At 50.4% G+C, this 18,657-nt stretch overlaps 2 protein-coding genes across 2 annotated transcripts; one reads left to right on the forward strand and one right to left on the reverse strand.

Annotated features, from left to right (window-relative positions):
• Positions 1-1,395: 1,395 nt before the first annotated feature.
• Positions 1,396-4,781, forward strand: LOC127345934 (uncharacterized). Its single transcript, XM_051372475.2, has 11 exons — positions 1,396-1,856; positions 1,963-2,148; positions 3,035-3,154; positions 3,243-3,284; positions 3,382-3,477; positions 3,554-3,643; positions 3,746-3,853; positions 3,970-4,008; positions 4,099-4,149; positions 4,254-4,327; positions 4,423-4,781. The coding sequence occupies exons 1-11, from the start codon at positions 1,431-1,433 to the stop codon at positions 4,430-4,432; spliced, it is 1,242 nt and encodes a 413-aa protein (XP_051228435.1). The 5' UTR covers positions 1,396-1,430; the 3' UTR covers positions 4,433-4,781.
• A 130-nt stretch (positions 4,782-4,911) lies between these two features.
• Positions 4,912-10,892, reverse strand: LOC127345933 (probable inactive purple acid phosphatase 2). The gene is made up of 2 exons (XM_051372474.1): positions 10,122-10,892; positions 4,912-6,418 (listed from the first exon to the last, which is right to left on the reverse strand). Exons 1-2 carry the CDS (start codon positions 10,875-10,877, stop codon positions 5,192-5,194), a joined length of 1,983 nt encoding a protein of 660 aa, XP_051228434.1. The 5' UTR covers positions 10,878-10,892; the 3' UTR covers positions 4,912-5,191.
• Between the last annotated feature and the right edge of the window lie 7,765 nt (positions 10,893-18,657).

The following is an 18,657-nucleotide window of genomic DNA, read 5'->3' on the forward strand; positions in this document are numbered from 1 at the left end:
TGTGTGTTTATTATGCCATTTGTGTCTTTGTAGGAGGACATTGCCGAGAAGAGGTACATGCAAATGGCCGGTTCCAAAGGCAAGCAATTTCCTTGGAAGCATGTTTGGAAGCATCTTAAGGATTTTGAGAAGTGGAAGTTGAGGGATCAAGAGACCGCACCCAAAAAGGCGGCAATGGAGAGTATGATGATAGTGACGAGGAAGAAAGGAACGCCGACAAGCCCGAGGGAACCAAGAAGGCAAAGCTTAGGAAGAAGATGGAAGGAGATGTGTCAAGCATTAGGGAGAAGATGGATACTATGATGAAGGCAAGGGAGACATTGACATTGAAGACATTGGAGACAAAGCTTCTTATCACCGACAAGAAGAAAGAGGTGAAGCTTGCACAAGTTGAAGCAAGGCGTGAAGAAGCCAAGCGCAAGGCCGAAGAAAGGGCTCGCAAGGCCGACTTGAAGGAGATGATGCTTGCAATGAAAGAAGCAAAGGCATGGAAAGAACTCATGTTGGAAGAGAAGGAGCACATTATGATGTCCAAAAAGGACATGGATGAAGACCAATTGAGGTGGTGGAAGGACTACAAGGAGGACATCGCGGCGAGGAAGAGGATGTTCCGTAGTGCCCCCTCTTCTCTTCGAGGTGACACTCCGATGAGTGGTTGTGGTGATGGCGGTGTGGAGGACTCCACCACCGGCGCCTATGAAGGTGCTTGATGGCGCCATGGTGGAAGAGGAGGAGGAGATGGCGCCGTGTTGCATTTTTTTGGTGATGGTGCCGATGAGAGGGGGGAGATGATGATTTTGTGATGTAAACTATTAAACCATGCATCTATAATCTTCATTTCCTAGTTTGTTTGGAAGACAATTGTGATGAATTGTGATGATATTTGTGTTTATGTGCAATGATATTGTGATGAGAGTTTGAGGGTTTGAGGGTTGAGGCAAATAGGGTTCCACTATTTACCTCAATCCTTAAAATTTAAGGGTTTAAGGGTTCCACTAAATGCCTCCTGTTTTTCACACCTCCAACCCCTCCAATTTTGCCAATTCTCGACCCTTATAGCTATAAGGGTTTAAGGGTTCCATTAGACATGCTCTAAGGCTGTCGCCGCTGCCTCCCATCCCCGCCGCCGCTGACCACGTCCTCGGCCGCAACTACCGTCGCCGCCGGCCACGTCTACCGAACTCCTACTCCAGCAGGTTATTCTTCTCTCAGCGACGAGTCCTAGAAGCAGTCCATATTTTCCACCGTTTCCGTAGGCGGACGGGCGAGATCAGAGATACGGGTGCGTAACTGAGTTCGTGCTCGGCCGCAACTTTCCCATCTCCACTAGATCACACTCGCACGAACAATCGATCTGTAACTTTTTTTGAGAGAGAATGAACAATCTGTAACTGATCCTAGGGTTTCGCATAACGGGAAGAGATCGGTTGATGGGGATGCTGCACGAGAAGCCCGTCCAACATTGTCCACTGCGCGATGATGGAGATGGAACAGGCACGGCGTGGACGGCGGAGAAGAGGCGCCGCAAGCACCCTCCGAACTCATCATCTTCCGATGCTCCTGCTGCCACTGCCCAGGATCATCAAGGCCCGATTTCTCCTACGACGGACATGGAGGGCGTCATCCAAGACCAAGGGCAAGATCACGAGCTGCGGCTGGCGAGATCAGACTCGGAACAGCACCAACAAGAAGAGATTTGGGGGCCGGAAGTAGAAATCAGCCCGGAGGATGCCGCCAATTACACCAAATGTTTATCTCCCGACGCTCCTCCTATCTACACCCGCTCTAGCATGACAGTTGAGGAAGGGGAGGATTTGAATTTGCGTCTTGCACGTTATCGAATCGCTTATTACAAGGTACCTATGCTGCAGAAGCCACCATTCGTATTAGTTAAATTTCCTTTCCAATATCTGCATCTGGTTTGGTTTCTGTAACTGCTTTTGTTTTCGTATCTATGTATAGAATGTGGCGGAGCCAGAGTTGGCACGTGAGCTCAAGGATCCACAAGATTACTCTGTGGAGGAACTTCAGGAGAACGGGTACTTTTTACATTTAGGGAGTCATCCTAGTTTCGAGGGGTGCTTCCATCCAATCGATACCTGGGTTGCTGAATTGAATGACTACCAACGGCTTCTTGTTTTCAACGGTGTAAGTGTTCTGTCTATGTCTGCACCTGATTCGTTGGATTCACTAGTTTGGTCATCTTAAAATATACTCTGCTGTTAGACTTTGTCACCATATTCCCTGCTGTTAAGAACTGAATTCGACCATGCTCTGTTTTGCTCTGATGCACTATATTTGGACCCGAAATGTTATAATTAGAATTAACACACCAAGTATGTGCCTAGCATTAAATTATTGTGCTTTTATGAAAACGCAGCCAATGTGATGTGATTTCTAGATCATAAAAAGATGAATCTTTCAAGATTTCTGGGTTTTCAGGGAGCGGTCCTGGCTATATTGTATGATTTGTTTACCATCAACATTCCTCTTTTCAAATTTATTGTCAGTTTTGGGGCAACAAAATTTGCGCTGGTAGTTTTTCGGATTTTAAAACAAGTTCATGTTTTAATTTATTCTATGTTGGGTCCTATCGTTCTCACACTATGGGTTGACAACTTAAAGGCTACCTAATTACATGGTCGCATTTCTAGCATGCTAGTTCTGACCAGAAAGAAAACAGAATCATTTTGCATGCACGAGTGTGCTTTTGAACAGTAAGAATATCCGCTTATGTCATTTGTGATATATTTATTATTTTGTGTATAGCTGTGAGCCAAAAGCAATTTTGGGTAAATCCAAGGCATATTTGATACAACCCTTGTTGTTTATGTGAAACCTTAACTAAGCTGGTAATTATTTTACGCTTCAAGCACTCTGATTGCAAGATTAGACAAATCAGATAGTAGCTTATGTAGTGTTTGGTTACCAACCAAGTACTACATATTTTGCTTGAAACTTGAATGTGTGGCTTAACTTCTAAAGAGTTCATCATTTCTATACTCCATCCATCTAATTCTTCTCTCTTTTCTAGTCGCGTGATAGTTCTGACAGTCTATACATCTATTGGGAGGACTACCACGCATATTATCGTACGTATGAAGTTGACGATGCTTATGTCAAGTTTTATGAAGAGCTATCAAGCAAAGTCAAGGTACTCATCATTTGATCAATCTGGTGGATTTTAAATATTTCTTGTGGCTAGATTAACTTTATGCTGACAGGCTTCTATCTTGCAACAGTGGATTAAAGCGTATGTGGATCTGGATAAAAAATCTGAGAAGGTATGTATGCCCCATGGAAAATCATGACATATTGGTATATTAGTTATATACGCATGGATGGTGCGGTACCATGATGATTAAATTATTTGCACTTCAGTGGATAGAGATGGGTACTAGAGCAGGGAGGCAAGCAAAGAGGATTGCATCACGCTTTACCAATCTGAGTGCTATTTTAGTTGGTATGGCATTCTATGTAAGATATTCTCATGCTTTTAATTTATTTTCTGTTCATCACTGGGGTTGTCCACAATTTTATCCATTTGGATCAGGAGTATATAGCTGAGCTGCGTGAGGATAAGGTCCTCGAGGACTGGTCTCTTTTCTACTTTGAGATTTGGAAGCTTAATGACTTGAAAAAGGTTACCCACACATGTACTACATCAAAGCCTTTTGCGTACTAAACCATTTGTGACCTTCGTTTGTAGTTTAACATATTTCTTACTATCACACAAATATTACAGGGAAGTTTGAGAGATGCCGTGCAGGAAGCATATGAAATGGAGAAATTTGGTTTAGAAGTTGAGGGAATGGAGAGCAAGGAAAGGTCTATTTCTTTCTTTGAACAGAAGGTGAGTTGCTCTCTTAAATTTGAGTTGCTCCACGAGTTTATAGACAGGTCTAACGAGTTTATAATGATAATGCTGCAATATATTTCCATTCATAATTTCTTCTATTTTTATTGCAGTTTAGATTCCTTACACGTGAGGTTGGCATTACAGAGAATGTAAGCAAGACATTGTACATTTAACCTGATGTATATATAACTATGATATGGTGTTACTAACATTACTGTCACCTTTGTGTGCTATTTTAGACTGAACAGGGTGAAGCTTGGGATCTGTTGAGAAAAATAGTTTTCAAGAAGGTAATGGATCCTCATAACCTCTGCATGAGTGAATATATATAATAATAATAATAATAATAATAATAATAATAATAATAATAGCTGTAACTGGACCACCGTTTCAGTTCAAACCAAAGAACATGGCAAAGTACGCTCAAAAGAAGCTAGAGATTGCAGCGCTAATGAACATGGCCCCGAGGTAAAATTTTCATTATGTTAATTTGATAGCCAAGGATAGCACGCTTAAAGAAAAGTGTGGCAAATCATAAAATATTTCGTATATGTGTGTTACAGGCAGACTTGAGGTTCCAAGATCATGAAAGACTTGAGGTTCTAGAATGAGTGTAGCCCAATTCCGCTGTACTAATTTACGTATATATCCGTTGGATTGGCTGTTTTTTAATTGAGAATTTGTGTTATAGATCCTTAAACTGGCGGGATTGGTCAAATAAGAATAAGCTCACTTGTAGAATTTTATGCTAAGTTCAAAATTATTATGGACATCTTGGGAGCTGCCTCTTTGAAGATCGAGCTTTATGTAGCTCTCAAAAAAAGGGTATTTACAATTTTCAAAAAAAAAATCTGAAAACAAATCTAGATGAACATAAGGGTGTATTCTACAATCGTGTAAAATCTGTGCTAAATACCTGGACGAGTTCTGACAAATTTTGAGAGTTTGAAAGCATGCCGTGTTCACTACACTAAGATCTTTTTTTTTTTTTGTAGCCTAACGTATAAGGTATTTCGGATTGATATGTTACACTTTTAGGATACATCTCCCGATACATCAAGATTTAACTTTCAGATTCTTTTTAAACTTCAAAACATGGCTTTCAATTCCTCCTAAAAACGAGCTACATGAAGCTTGAGCTCCAAAAGTCCACACTACGACCACAACACACTATCCAGCAGTCACCCCTCAAACACAACACATATGACTATCCTCAACCATTTTTTATCCTTTCAACCAATCACAAACTTAGCTGATGCATTATGCAACCCATCAAGTTATCCGAATGCGCTTCTTTGTCAAACTTTACATCGTCAAGCTAAGTCTTAATAATTAGGCCTCCTCATTGACGATAGGAATCCACCGTCCAGAGTCAATCTTCCTTCTAACAAGGAAACCAGCCAAAATACCCACCAGCAGAGAAAGCATCACACCGCCGGCAATTCCCATGTACAACCAAATAACTTTTGGCGGCAACTTAACAGGCATACTGTTATTGTATAACAATATCTCTACCATGTCATGGACTTGCCCATCATGGTTCCCAATATACACAAGCGTCAGCTTCTCCCTTGTGGCCATCAACTTTGTGTACCCAAACTCGCTGCCACGGTACATGGACCTCTCTGGCTGAGGGAAGATTGGCACATCAGGGTGGTCTGGCCTTGCCTCCCAGCTTGGCTGATGATCTTGACCAGCCATCCCAATCACAACATGTACCGGAGCACCAGGGTACACGAAGCTTGATGATGTGTTCATGCACTGGTTGTTCTTCATGGGGCAGAATCGTTCATAGACGTGGATGTGACCCCAGAGAGCAAGCGTCACATTGTGCTTCACAAATAGTTGTTCGAGATGCTGAATCATCTGCTCCCGGTGAGCAGCGTCCCTGGTCCCATTGCTCGAGGTGTACATTGGCCGGTGGCCTTGGAACACGATGAATGGTGTCCGGCTCCGGTTGACACGCTCAAGGTCCATCTTTATGAAGTTGTGTTGGGCACTTCCCTGAGTGAAATCAGTCTCCGTGGACATGTAAACGAAATGCACAACACCAGCATCGAAGGAGTAGTAGAGATTCTGCGTGTCGGGAGCTCCAGTGCCAGTGGAAAGGGATGAATTGCCAGGCATTCTGAACTTGATGCTATATGGTATCCCACATTCGCCGCCACTATCCTTTCCGTTGTAAATATTAGCAGACCAAGAGGGCGTCCAAGGTTGTGAAGGCCAATCATACTCATGATTCCCAATGCATACGTGGTACGGAGTACTGGATGCAATAGGTTCAATTTGTTGGAAGAAATGATCCCATAGCCAGGCATAACCTTTGGCATAGCTGATGTCCCCAATATGTGAAATCAATGCAGCTCTGTCCCCAATGACTTCAAGATCACGAAGGATCCACTTCACGGTCGATAAACTCTCTTGAGGTGTCCGAAAGTAGGTGTTGTAAGGAACATAAGTTCCAAGGTCGCCAAACAGGAAGGCAATGGTCTCGTTGGCCTCAATGTCACGAGAGATGAAGCTATATTTCTCACTCCACCCTCCAGAATCACTACCCACCTGTCAAAAGTAGTTCACTATATTAAGTAAAAGAATTTAGCAGAATAATTGTACAAAATGCTAATAATGTGTGCTGATTATGGATCTATGTAGAAAAAAATATGAAACATATTGCACCAGAAGCAATATTCCATTTATTTAATCTTCTCTTACAAGAAAAAATTCAGCCTTTTTTCGTAGCTTCACTTTCATGCGAGAGAACCTAAAACTCAGAAGCCTAAAATCACTCTTCGACAAGATCAAGTCAAGGTACCAATTACAAACTGAAAAAACAGTGCATTCCTTGGCACTGGCGGAGCTTGGTTATGGCAAAACCGGGCCATGGCCCGCCCAGCCCTGGAGCGAAATTTTGTTTTTATACCTATGCTGCATGTGCAAAGCCCATTAGCCCACCACTTAGCTAGTCCAGTTCACATGAGAGGCCGAGAACGAGAAGGGAGCACTTCGTTTCCGTTTGGACAGTACTGGGCGTCCCCCGGGGGATTTGATTTCCCAGCCCCCGGGTCCCCATGCTGACACGTGTCCTTTTTGCTGCCGGGTAGCAAAAAAAATCCCGCTTTTGCTTCAGTGTAGCAAAAAACGGTTCACCTATGAAATAAAAGAAAACGTTGAGCTCGCCGGAACACCACCGGAGACTCGCCGGAGACCTCGCCGGAGACCTCGTAGCAAAAATAAGTGTGCTATTGTAGCAAAAATGATTATCGTTGGTTACATCGATGGGGAACTCGCCGGGGAACTCACCGGAGACCTCGCCGGAGACTCACCGAAGACCTCGCTGGAGACCTCGTAGCAAAAATATTTTGCAATTGTAGCAACATAGCAAAAAAAAGGTAGCAAAAAAATAATTCCTATGTTGCAAATCCACGAAACATATGGCCGCAAAATCCCCAAAAAACACAATCCCGCACGTAGCAACACATAACACCATTGGAAGCAACCCCGACCACAGTTGGTAGCATCGCCATGTGTCGTTTGCAGCACCCCACACCATCGACCAATGTAGCAACGTCGCCAACCTATAGTAGCACCATCGTCGACCTAGGGTAGCACCGTGAGTCTTCATACGTAGCATCACATGAAAAAGAAAAAAAAGAGATGGACGTCGTCATCAATGAAAAGCCATGGCCACCGTGCTCTTCCTACGCGTTTGTTGACGTCCCTAGCCGCACGCAGGGAAGGCGGAGCTCGGTGTGGGCGGCTGCAAGAGGAGGGGATTGAGGGAGGAGGCATCCACATGCAGGGGAGGTGGGCGGCCGCGCGTAGGGAGGCGGAGCTCGGCGTGGTGTGCGACAAAGACGCACGAGCTGTGGGCGAGGCCGTTCTCCGCGTGGGCGCCGACGAGGACGCGGCGGCGCGGCGACCGTAGAAGGAGGAGGTCGGGGAGGCGGCGAACCCGCGCATGGGGCGGAGCTCGGCGTGGGGGCGACGAAGACGCACAAGCCGCAGGGAGGCCCAAAGACGGCTTGGGCGCCGTCGAGGACGCGACGGCGCAAATGCAGAAGGTGGAGGTCAAGGGAGGCGACAGCCGGACGCAGAGAAGCGGAGCTCGACGTGGAGGGAGACGGCGGCGCGCAAGCTGCGGCGGAGCCGGCCGGAGACGGCGCCGCGCAAGCTACGGCGGAGCCGGCCGGAGATGGCGCCACGGCGGTAGCAGTGCGATTTGGGGAGGAGATAAGGTTGGGGACGTTGAAAACGTGGGTGGGGTCCACGCACGTGAAGCTGTCGCTGGGAATTCACGTCCGTGCGATCGGTCTCATCTAACGGCCCCGCACCCGGAGGTTGCGCCGCGCCCGATCCCCCGGGGGAGGACAATCATTTTCCTTTCCGTTTCCAGACCGTCGTCCTGTTCGTGAGCGGAGCAGAGCATCCCCAAAATTCCCCATCCATGGAGGCATGGCCATGGCGCCAGTTCCGGTGACCGACACACCAAGGGGCGAAAATAGCAGCGGTTGGACTGCTTATCCCAGCGCCCGGCGACCGTCCCGACCATCAGGCAGAGCGACGGCAAGCTAGCTAGGACGGCCAGGCCCCAAGCCCCCAACCCTAAGCTGAGGCAACAGGTGCAAGCGACAGGCCGGTAGGCGGCCAGACCGCCAGAGAGCTAGCAGTGATCCGGCACAAGGTCTCCGCGCTTCTCAGATTTTGCTTGCTTGCAATTTTTGTTGAGCTGATTGCCTGATTGGAGCGCACATCACAACCGCACATGTGACCCTGCAGTCTGGAGGTAATTCACCTTCCCAATTCTCAAATCTCAACTTTCAAAAAAAAAAAAAATTTCTCAAATCTCAATGCTTAATTCTCTCTCAGTACCAATTTTCCTATAACAAGTTAAGAACTAAAGGTATTGTTTAACAATTTGTAATTGGTATTTGGTAACATGAATAATTTATAATTCATTCCATTGTTGTCACTACTGTCTACTGATTGATGTTATAAATTGCAATTTAGATCTACCGGCTACCATGAGCAAAGCTAGTCTGAGAAGAATAGATCAGGTTTTTAAAAGAAAAAGAGATGATGCAAAGCCATGGCCCGGTTTTGCCATAACCAAGCTCCGCCAGTGCTCTTCCGGTTTCAACAGCGAGTGCTGAACGCGCACTCTCTAGTATGAAGATCATTAAAACAAGGTTGCGCAATAAGATGGAAGATGACTATCTTGCAAATATAGGGTGAAATTCTGGAAACTTATAGCTATGAAGATGTAATTGAAGATTTTAGAAGTGAGAAAGGTCGGAGAGCTGATCTTTAGTGTGTAAATCCATGCCTTACGGTCAAACTGATTCTTAGTATGCTTTTGTTTCGGAGCAATTCATGTATGATGGTCTGCTGAACCTAGGTACGGAGTAGTACATATTAAGTATTGACTAATGTATAGTTTTGGAGCAATTCTCTGTGTATTTTTTGGTTTCGCCCGCCCAGATTTTTCTTTCAAGCTCCGCCACTGTTCCTTGGTACTCTATCTACCATGAGAAGCAAATGAGCTTATATGCTCTAAAAGATTAAGAAGCAAACGATAGAACACGAATAAACTTCAGAAAGAACCATGTGTTGTACAGCAACGATTTCCATGATTTATTTGATCAACACACCCTTGGGACATTTGATTGCCCACATCATTTTTCGTTGGGATATCATTCAAGATGCCTCCGCACGAGTGGGGTTTCAAGACATTAATCAATTTATTTGAACTAAGAGGCACCTGAACAAAATCTTGCAGAACAATTTCCAGACAGAGTAGAGGAAACGGAGCATTTCCACACTTAAGCTACAAATCAGCTTACCGAATCTAGTTTTGACACCAAACAAAGTAGAGGAAATTGGGCATTTCCAAACTTAAACTTCAAATTAGTTTACTTAATATTTTTGACACCAAGCTATTAGACTATCCAAATCAAAATAATAGTATGTCTTAGAATATCTGACATGGGTAGCTCTCCCAAAATAGGGTCACCTTATTATTAAGCCGTCAATGTCCATAGTGCAAACTAAAAGTTGAGCAGCTTCAGCTCGTTTCCTCAGAAACAAAAACAATGTATTCACCATGCACGGGTATTTGCATCTTGAATAATGAAAGCATTGTACAACAAATAATGCCACATCATTTCCCAATGTCAAACTGATCCGTCATTCCTCAAAAACATTGCGCATGTCCAAGCCACAAGAGTCTGAATTAAGTAGAGTATATATAAGAAACTACTAGTACCTTGTAGAAGTACCTTCTCCCCGGCTGCAGCCGCTTCATCACCGCGTCGAAGACGAACCCAGGATCCCTCCAGCCGACGATGTCGTTCGCCGGGTAGGCGCACATCTGGCGCCGCTCGTACGTCCTGGCTTCCGCCGGCGCCTCGTCCCACTCCTCCTCGCGCCGGCCTAGGAGGCCGTACCTGACCGCCCTGTCGCCGGCGTCGCCGCACACAAACAGCACCCGCATCTCGTCGGGCGCGTCCGCGAACGCCAGATGCACCTGCGCCGGCCGGGAGCCGTTGCCCTCGGCGCGGACGTCGCCAGAGACGGCAGCGCGGTGGCGCGCGTCCGGGAGAGGGCCGTGGTCCTGGTCTAGGCGCGTGTTGGTGGACGGCTCGGCGGGCGGCGACCGGAAGAGACGGAACTGGTAGGGCGCGCGCAGGTCGGGGAGGCGCGGGAGGAGGAGGGTGCCGGCGCCGGTGGCCCAGGAGGCGGAGGCGTTGAGGAAGAGGAAGCCGAGGTAGTCGAGGTCGGCGGAGGACGGCGGGGAGTAGAGGGCCACGTAGTCGAGCGGGCTGGGCGAGGGGAGGTTGGACCACCGGAGTGTGATCCATTGGTCGGATCTGGTAATGGTCGCTGGGGTGGCGGTCAGCGTGGTGGCATCGCCGGCGGCGGCAGCGTTGACGGCGAGGTGGAGAAGGAGCAGGAATGGGACCATACTACGAAGCTTGATAAGTTGAGTGCCAGGACTTAATGAGCTCGTTAGCAAGGTCATCTGAGATGATTAATGGAGCCTCGTATCAAGGCCTATGCTTAAAGCTTAATTGAGGTAAGCGTTGACTACTGACTAGTCTACACTACCGAATTATTATTACTCGCTCGCGCGTGAGCTCGGCGAGACGCTCTTCGATGGCGACGTTGAGCTTCGCCATTTCGCGGTCGTGGACGGCCTCCTCCCTGTTGGCTGCCGCGACGGCATCAGCCTCCTCCTCGGCGGCGGGGTCTGGCCCCTCCTCCGCGGCCTCGTACCAGCCGTCGTAGGCCTCGTGCGAGCCGTCCGCGGCCGCCTCCACCAGCTCCGCGTTCTCTGCCTTCTTCGCCGCCCCCTCGGCCGCGATGCGGATCGCCTCATCGTCGGCGATCCACCGCGCGTCCCGCCGCTCCTCCTCCTCCGTCCGTGGGAACCTAGCGCGGGCGGCGAGGGAGAGCTTTGCCCACGTGGTCTGCAGGGTACGCGGCATGGCGAGGGAGGAGGAGAGGGCGCCGGAGAAGGTAGAGGGGGAGAGGACGGCGGAGCGGGTGAGGTCTGCGAGACCGCGCGCGCCGTCTTTTATAGCCGGCAACCTTGACGGGAAACTTGGGCGTGAGCGTGCGCCCTAGGCCTTTTCGCGCGCGTGGGAACCCTGGTGCGCGCGGAAACTTTCACGCGCGTTCTCTCGCCCGCCATTGTTGTCCCGTCGAGGCATGCCATGGCGCAGCGCCGTCCAGGGAAGACGAACCACGTGGCGGGTTTATTGGTCGCCGCGTTGGGCGCAGCGTGCGACTCAAACGGACACGCGGAAGCGGGGCGCTGTCCGCGTGTCCGCGTAGCCACCCAAACAGCTCAACGCTACTATTTGGATACCGCGTTGGAGATGCCCTAATGGCCCATGTCTATTGCAGTACAATGTCGTCCATCTTGTTTTGTTCCCCTTAGTTTCCGGTTGGCCGGTTATTTTCAACGGCACCGCTTTGACCGCTTCGAGAGATGTGGAAGGGAAAAAGATTGCCCGTCTCCACCACTTCATCCGCATTTGCGCCGTCTTCCGCCATCACCCATCATCTCTAAGAGCATTTCCAGTCGTTGGGCTCCCCAGGAAGAAATCTGGCGCTATTTAGTGTTGGATGGATGTAAAATTCGGTCTAGGGAGGCCCATTTTCCCAGCAGCGAGCCCAGGGGAAAGAACAAATATAAGCGAATTCAAACATAACCAGACGAAATACGTTCAAACTTAGGCAAAATTTAGAGATATTTAATACATATAGGCGAGTTCATACATATATAGGCCAAATTTGTACTATATTTAAATTCGGCCAGAGAGAATATAAGCTAAACTTAAAAACACGGCATTCTACATGCCGAAATGGCGGTAGAACACCGTGTAGTCACCGCTGCCATCATCGCTGGAGTCGCTGCCGTCCTAGGGTGGCGGCGCCTGTTGGCTGCTGCCCTGCCCAGGGTCGCCGAGGCGTGGCGGCGACGACATCGGCCGGTACCACTCATCCTCGTTGGAGTCCTCCAGCTTGATGAGCGGCGCGCCGCTGGCGGGTGCGGCGCGGGCGGCGCCGCGTGGCCGCCAGGTTCAGGAGCCGCCGCTGCCGCTCCGCCTCCTCCCTCTCCCAGTCTTGCCTGGTCCAGGCGAGCGCCGCGTCCATCGGCAGGACGTTGTCGATGGGGACGAGGTCGTTGAGGGACCTCGCGATGCCCTCACAGACCGCAGCGTCCACGACCCGTGTGGCCTCCTCGGCGGTGAGGTCGGACGCAACTGCGGCCGCAGCGCCCGCTGCGCCCTCCTTCTTGGGCTTCCTCTTGCGGCTGCACGATAGAGACGACGAGGCGCGCTCCCCTCGCGGATGACGAGGGCGCCGCTGCTGTGCCCTCTGGTCGGCGGTGGCGACGCCGGCTCCTTCTTGTCGGTCTTCGACATCGCTGGTGGAGGAGCCGACCCGCAGGAGCGTGATGCCAACCTTGACGCCGACCCAGACGACGATGATGACGCCATCCACCTTAGCATCCACGAGCTTCTGTGTCGGCGCGACACGGAAGGCACCGCCGCCGTTGACGACATCCCCAGTACAGGGTAGTTGCCACCTTCGATGTGCGTGAGCACGTTCTCGAGGGTGCGGCCCGATGCGCTCCACCAGCGTCGGCGGTCGACAACGTTGTTGCGTGCGGGAGGAGGGGAGGGCCGTCGTAGGCGGCGAGTTCACGCTCGTACCTTCGCCGGAAGAAGTCGTTCCACGCGACGTAATTGTCGGGGAAGAAGCGCGGCTCGGCGCGCTGCTCGTCGCTGAGGGTGGCGATCACCGCTTCGATCTTGGAGTCGAGGGTGTCGCCTCCCACTAACGCGGCGGAATCAGGACGCCCCCCGCGCTCAGGCGCCAGCCTCCTGGCGCGCGGAAGTCTGGTGGCGCCGGGTAGCCGCCATGTGGAGCAGCCTCCCCTCCCACTGGTGCAAAGTCCACCGACCGAAGCCGTTGTTCACCGCGCCGTCGCCTGGGTAGCGGTTCACAATTGGAGGAGTTGTTTTCGGAGAGAGAATAGTGGAGAGAAGGGGGATGGCGGTGGTGAATGCGGGCAGATGCGGTAGCTCCGCGATAAATAGCGGGGAGAAGCGCGTGAATTTGAGGAGACGGCATTAACTCGCCGCATGGAAGCTACGCATCACGGTGAAGACTGATCGGCGGCAGGCTTTTATAGCGCGCGGAAGACGATGCGATGAGGACGACGATCGGTCTTTCTCACTGACAAGTCGGGCCCACCAGGTGCGCGGGAATTTTCCTCGATATTTCCCGCGCTTTCGTTTCCTCGGGACTTCCCGAGCGCGCCCCGAGGTGTCGAGGATGACATGGGCTCGCCGGATGGATGAAAGCCCAAATCCGGGCAAAAACGAGGATCCGGGGGCGTGACTGGGCCATTTTTCGCCGTCCGGATGAAAAAAAGGGCTGTCGGGGGCCTCGTCGAGGAGAAGGCTGGAGGTGCTCTAAGGTTTGAGGTTAGCAGAGATGCCACCGGGCCTAGCACCTCCGCTCCTCCCTCTCTTTGCCGAGGCCGTCGTCGCACACTTATCTCTCTTCCTTCGCGGTGGACGGCGCGGGCAACTGCGTCGAGCGGTCGACGGTACGGCGGCTCGGTGCGCCCGCTGAAGCGCGTTGGCGAGCGCTTTTGGTAGAGTGGTGGCCGTTGTTCGTCGACGTGGATATTTCACGGAGGTGGTGAAAGTTGGATTGAATCCGGGCAGCGTGATCGCAGTGCCTCGGCCCTCCTCATATATTTATAGACAATTACAAATACACAATACAAGTATAGAAGACGTATTTAGCTAGGTACCTTGGAATGTACTCGAAGTTGATCAGCCACCACCACCTTCTCTAACACGCCCCCGCAGTCTGCACCTGGGAGAGCATCGACGTGAAGACTGGATCGGAATTCCCTGAACAGAATGGTAGGCAGGCCTTCGGTGAAGATGTCAGCATACTGTGATGTAGATGGCACATGTAAAACATGAACGGCACCGAGAGCCACCTTCTCCCGAACAAAATGAATATCTAGCTCAATGTGTTTGGTGCGGCGATGATGAACTGGATTGGACGACAAGTAAACAGCGCTGACATTGTCACAATACACGATGGTGGCTGTCTCAATAGGATGATGAAGCTCCTGCAAGAGTTGCCGAACCCAGCAGGATTCCGCGACCGCTGTGGCAACATCGCGGTATTCGGCCTCAGCACTAGAACGAGAGACCGTTGTCTGGCGGCGAGACGACCAGCTTATCAAATTATCTCCAAGATACATGCAAAACTCCGACGTAGAGCGTCGAGTATCCGGACACCCGATCCAATCAGCATCCGAGTAGGCAACGAGGGAGTGAGAGGTGGAACGGTGCAAGGTGACACCATGGTGGAGAGTGCCCTTAAGGTAGCGAAGGATTCGTTTGATGAGAGAGATGTGAGATTCACGAGGGTCATGCGTGTGTAGACACACTTGTTGGACAGCATAGGAGATGTCAGGACGGGTTAGAGTGGCATACTGAAGAGCTCCAGCAAGACTACGGTAGAGAGACGGGTCCGAAACAGAGGGTCCCGCTGTGGAGGAGAGTTTGGCTTTGGTATCGATAGGTGTGGTAACGGGGTGACAATCGCTCATGCCTGCACGAGATAGAATATTCAGAATGTATTGGTGTTGAGAGAGGTGGATGCTGGTGGGGAAACGAGTAACAGAAATACTGTGAAAATGATGAAGTGGACCGAGGTCCTTCATAGCAAATTCACGACTGAGAGCAGAGGTGACATGGATGAGAAGAAATGGAGTGGATGCTATGAGAATTATATCATCTACATATAGGAGAATGTATGCGGTGTCAGGACCCCGACCGAGGATGAATAGAGAGGCATCAGATTTGGATTCAACAAAACCGACGGTACGAGCAAACGGAAAGAAGCGTTGAAACCAAACACGAGGGGTTTGTTTCAGGCCATAGAGGGATTTGAGAATACGACAGACATAGGTAGGATGTTGAGGATCGAGAAATCCAGAGGGTTGCTGACTATGGACCACTTCATCGAGATGACCATGGAGAAAAGCATTTTTGACGTCGAGTTGATGAATGTGCCAAGCGTGAGAGAGGGCAAGAGATAGAACGATGCGAATGGTAGCGGGTTTAACTACAGGGCTGAGGTTTCATCAAAGTCGACATCGGGCTGTTGCGAGAAACCGCGACCACCCAACGGGCTTTGTGACGGGCAAGAGAACCATCAGAGTTATATTTGTGGCGAAAAATCCATTTCCGCTCACGATGTTGGCACCAGGTGGAGGGGGGACAAGAGTCCAAGTTTGGTTAAGTGCGAGTGCATCGTATTCTTCCTGCATGGCCTACTGCCAGTTAGGATCTCGGAGCTAAGAGATAGGTAGATGGTAGTGGGGAGGAAACAATGGCAAAGAGATTGAGCCTCTCTTTAGGACCGGGAAGACGACTTGTCGTGGAACGAGTGCGATGTACAGGAGGTGGTACGGGTGGAGTCTGATGTGGTGGGGAGGTGGGTGGTGTAGGCTTGGGAGGCGTGACTGCCGCGATATGAGAAGGGCGCGCGGCAGGCTGCCGGGTGCGCGCGGCAGGGGAAAATGCTGTTGCCACAAGCTGCCGAGCACCCGCGGCAGGCGGAATATCTGCCGCGGCAGTGGATGCCGCCGAGCGAGGAAAGGGTACTGGGATCAGCGGTGGGTCAATGGGGTCGAAGAGGTTAGCTGTTGGGGGTGGCGATGGATGAGCTGGTGTATCTGGAGCATAGGGAAAGGTGTGTTCGTAAAAAATGACGTGACGGGAGATAATGATGCGGCGGGTAGCAAGATCGAGACACCTATATCCTTTGTGACGTGAGGGGTATCCAAAAAATACACATCTGGTCGAGCGCGAAAATAGTTTGTTGGGCGTGGTGGAGGTGATATTCGGGTAGCAAAGACAACCAAAGACGCGAAGAGTGTGATATGGAGGGGTGAGACCGAATAGGAGATCGTAGGGGGTGGTGAGTGTTTTGGCATTGGTGGGGTGAATGTTTATTAGGAAGGTAGCAGTGTGTAGCGCTTCGGCCCAGAGAGAGGGATGCATAGAGGCTTGAAAGAGTAGGGTGCGAAAAACATTGTTGGTGGTGCGAATGGCTCGTTCGGCTTTACCGTTTTGTTGAGATGTGTGGGGACAGGAGAAACGAAAGAGGGTGCCATGTTGAGTGAAGAAAGAATGGACTTGTTTGTTGTCGAATTCGCAGCCATTGTCACATTGGATAGCAAGGATAGGGAGGTTAAATTGGTGCGAGCATAGGCATAAAAGGTAGTGAAGGTAACAAAAACATCGGATTTCTTGCGAAGGAGAAACGTCCAAAAATAATGTGTATAATCATCCACAAGAATAAGATAATAACCAAAGCCAAAGGTACTAGCAATAGGTGATGTCCACAAATTGCAATGTAACAATTGAAAAGGTTTAACACTAATTGACTCCGAAGGATTAAAGGGCAGCCTGATGTGGCAACCCAACTGACACGCATGACATAAGGATGATGATGCTTTATTTGGTGGAATTTGCTGATGTTGGTGGAGACGCTTCATGGTGTGGTGGCCAGGATGTCCAAGGTGGCGGTGCCAAAGATCGAAGGATGAAGTGGGCAGGAGAGCTTGAGCTTCTGGTGGGCAGAGGGAGTAGAGTGATCCAGAACTATTGCATCTAAGAATCACGGTCTTGGTGAGAAGATCCTTCACAGTGAAACCGAAAGGGTCAAATTCAATAGAGCAAAGATTATCGATAGTGCATTGACGAACATAAATAAGGTTTTTGATAATATGAGGAACAACTAGAATGTTACGAAGGTATATGTTTTTAGGATGAAATGGCAGTATGTAAGAACCTATGTGTGTAACAGGAAGAGATGCACCGTTTCCAACTATGATTTTATGTGAAGAAGATGGTCGAAGAGAAGAGAGTATACCATGATCGGATGCCATGTGAGACGAGGCACCTGAATCCATAAACCACTATTGGTTGCCGGGGAGGTGCATGTTCTGAAGCGCTGTAAGAAGAACTGGGTCGAGCTGCTGCTGCGAGGCGTGTTGCTGAGGGGGAACCATCAGACCATTGTTCCAAGTCTGCGTCATGGGAGGAGGCTGCTGTCCTGTGGCGGTGTAGGCCTGGTGACCGAGGCGGGGGCCCAAAACGCCTGCCGTGGGCGCGCGCCAGCGCGGCTGCCATGGTGCGAGCTGAATCTGCTGCTGCTGCTGCGCGCCTGGGTTGGGAGCCCGGTCCACGGATTGAACATCCAGGGAGAGTTGCTGCCGCAGCCACGACCACCACCGCGACCACGGCGACCACCGTAACCCCCACCACGGCCAGAGTGGATGAAGAGGCCAGGCTGGTAGCGCGAAGGGGAACGAGGATCGGTGTTTCCTGAGCCACCGCCACGCCCGGCTGGAGGGGCATGCTCGCCGCCCAGCGTGCGGATTGATGTTGTTACCGCTGGCCTAGAGCGCGGAGGCGGCCACGTTCTTTGCGTCGGTCTTCTTCTGCGCCTCCTCAAGAACAAGAGCAGAACGTGTTTGAAGAAAGGTGGGAAACGGCACCTGGTACGGGAGGAACGACCGGAGGTGTCTGAACTGCTCGTTGAGGCCGCGGAGAAGCGTGAGGACGAGGGTTTCGTCGGAGATGGGCTGGCCGACGTCGGAGACGGGCTGGCCGACGTCGGCGAGAGCGTCGGCGAAGGACTTGAGTTTGGAGTAGTAGTCGTGGACGCTCATGTCTCCTTGCGGGGTGTTGCGTAACTCCGCGTCGATGGCGAGGGCGCGGCTTTTCTTGTTGTCGTGGAAGAGGCTGGCAAGCGCGTCCCAGATCTTCCGCGCCGTGGAGCAAGGGGCCATGATTATGCCGAGGAGCTCGGAGGAGATTGAGACGTAGATCCAGGAGAGGACGGTGTAGTCGTCCCGCGCCCAATCGGATGTGGGCGACGTGTCCGATGGCGTGGCGCCGGCGGTGCCGATGACATGGGCATACCCTTCGGGTACCCATTATTAGTATACCTGACTTAGCCCAATATGGAGAAGACCAAATATGGAGAAGGCCCAACAAGGCAACCCGGAGAAGTAGTCGACTAGGACTCTTGTAAAATCCTAGGCTGGTTGCATATATAAAGCTAGCCAGGGCACCCGAAATAAAGAGGAGAACAGATAGATAGAATATAGACAACATAGCTCCGCCTATGGCGGCACCCTGTAAACACATATATGATCATATACTAGATTGCTAGCAGCACGT

Source organism: Lolium perenne, chromosome 3 (assembly GCF_019359855.2).
Source record: "Lolium perenne isolate Kyuss_39 chromosome 3, Kyuss_2.0, whole genome shotgun sequence".
NCBI lineage: Eukaryota > Viridiplantae > Streptophyta > Magnoliopsida > Poales > Poaceae > Lolium > Lolium perenne.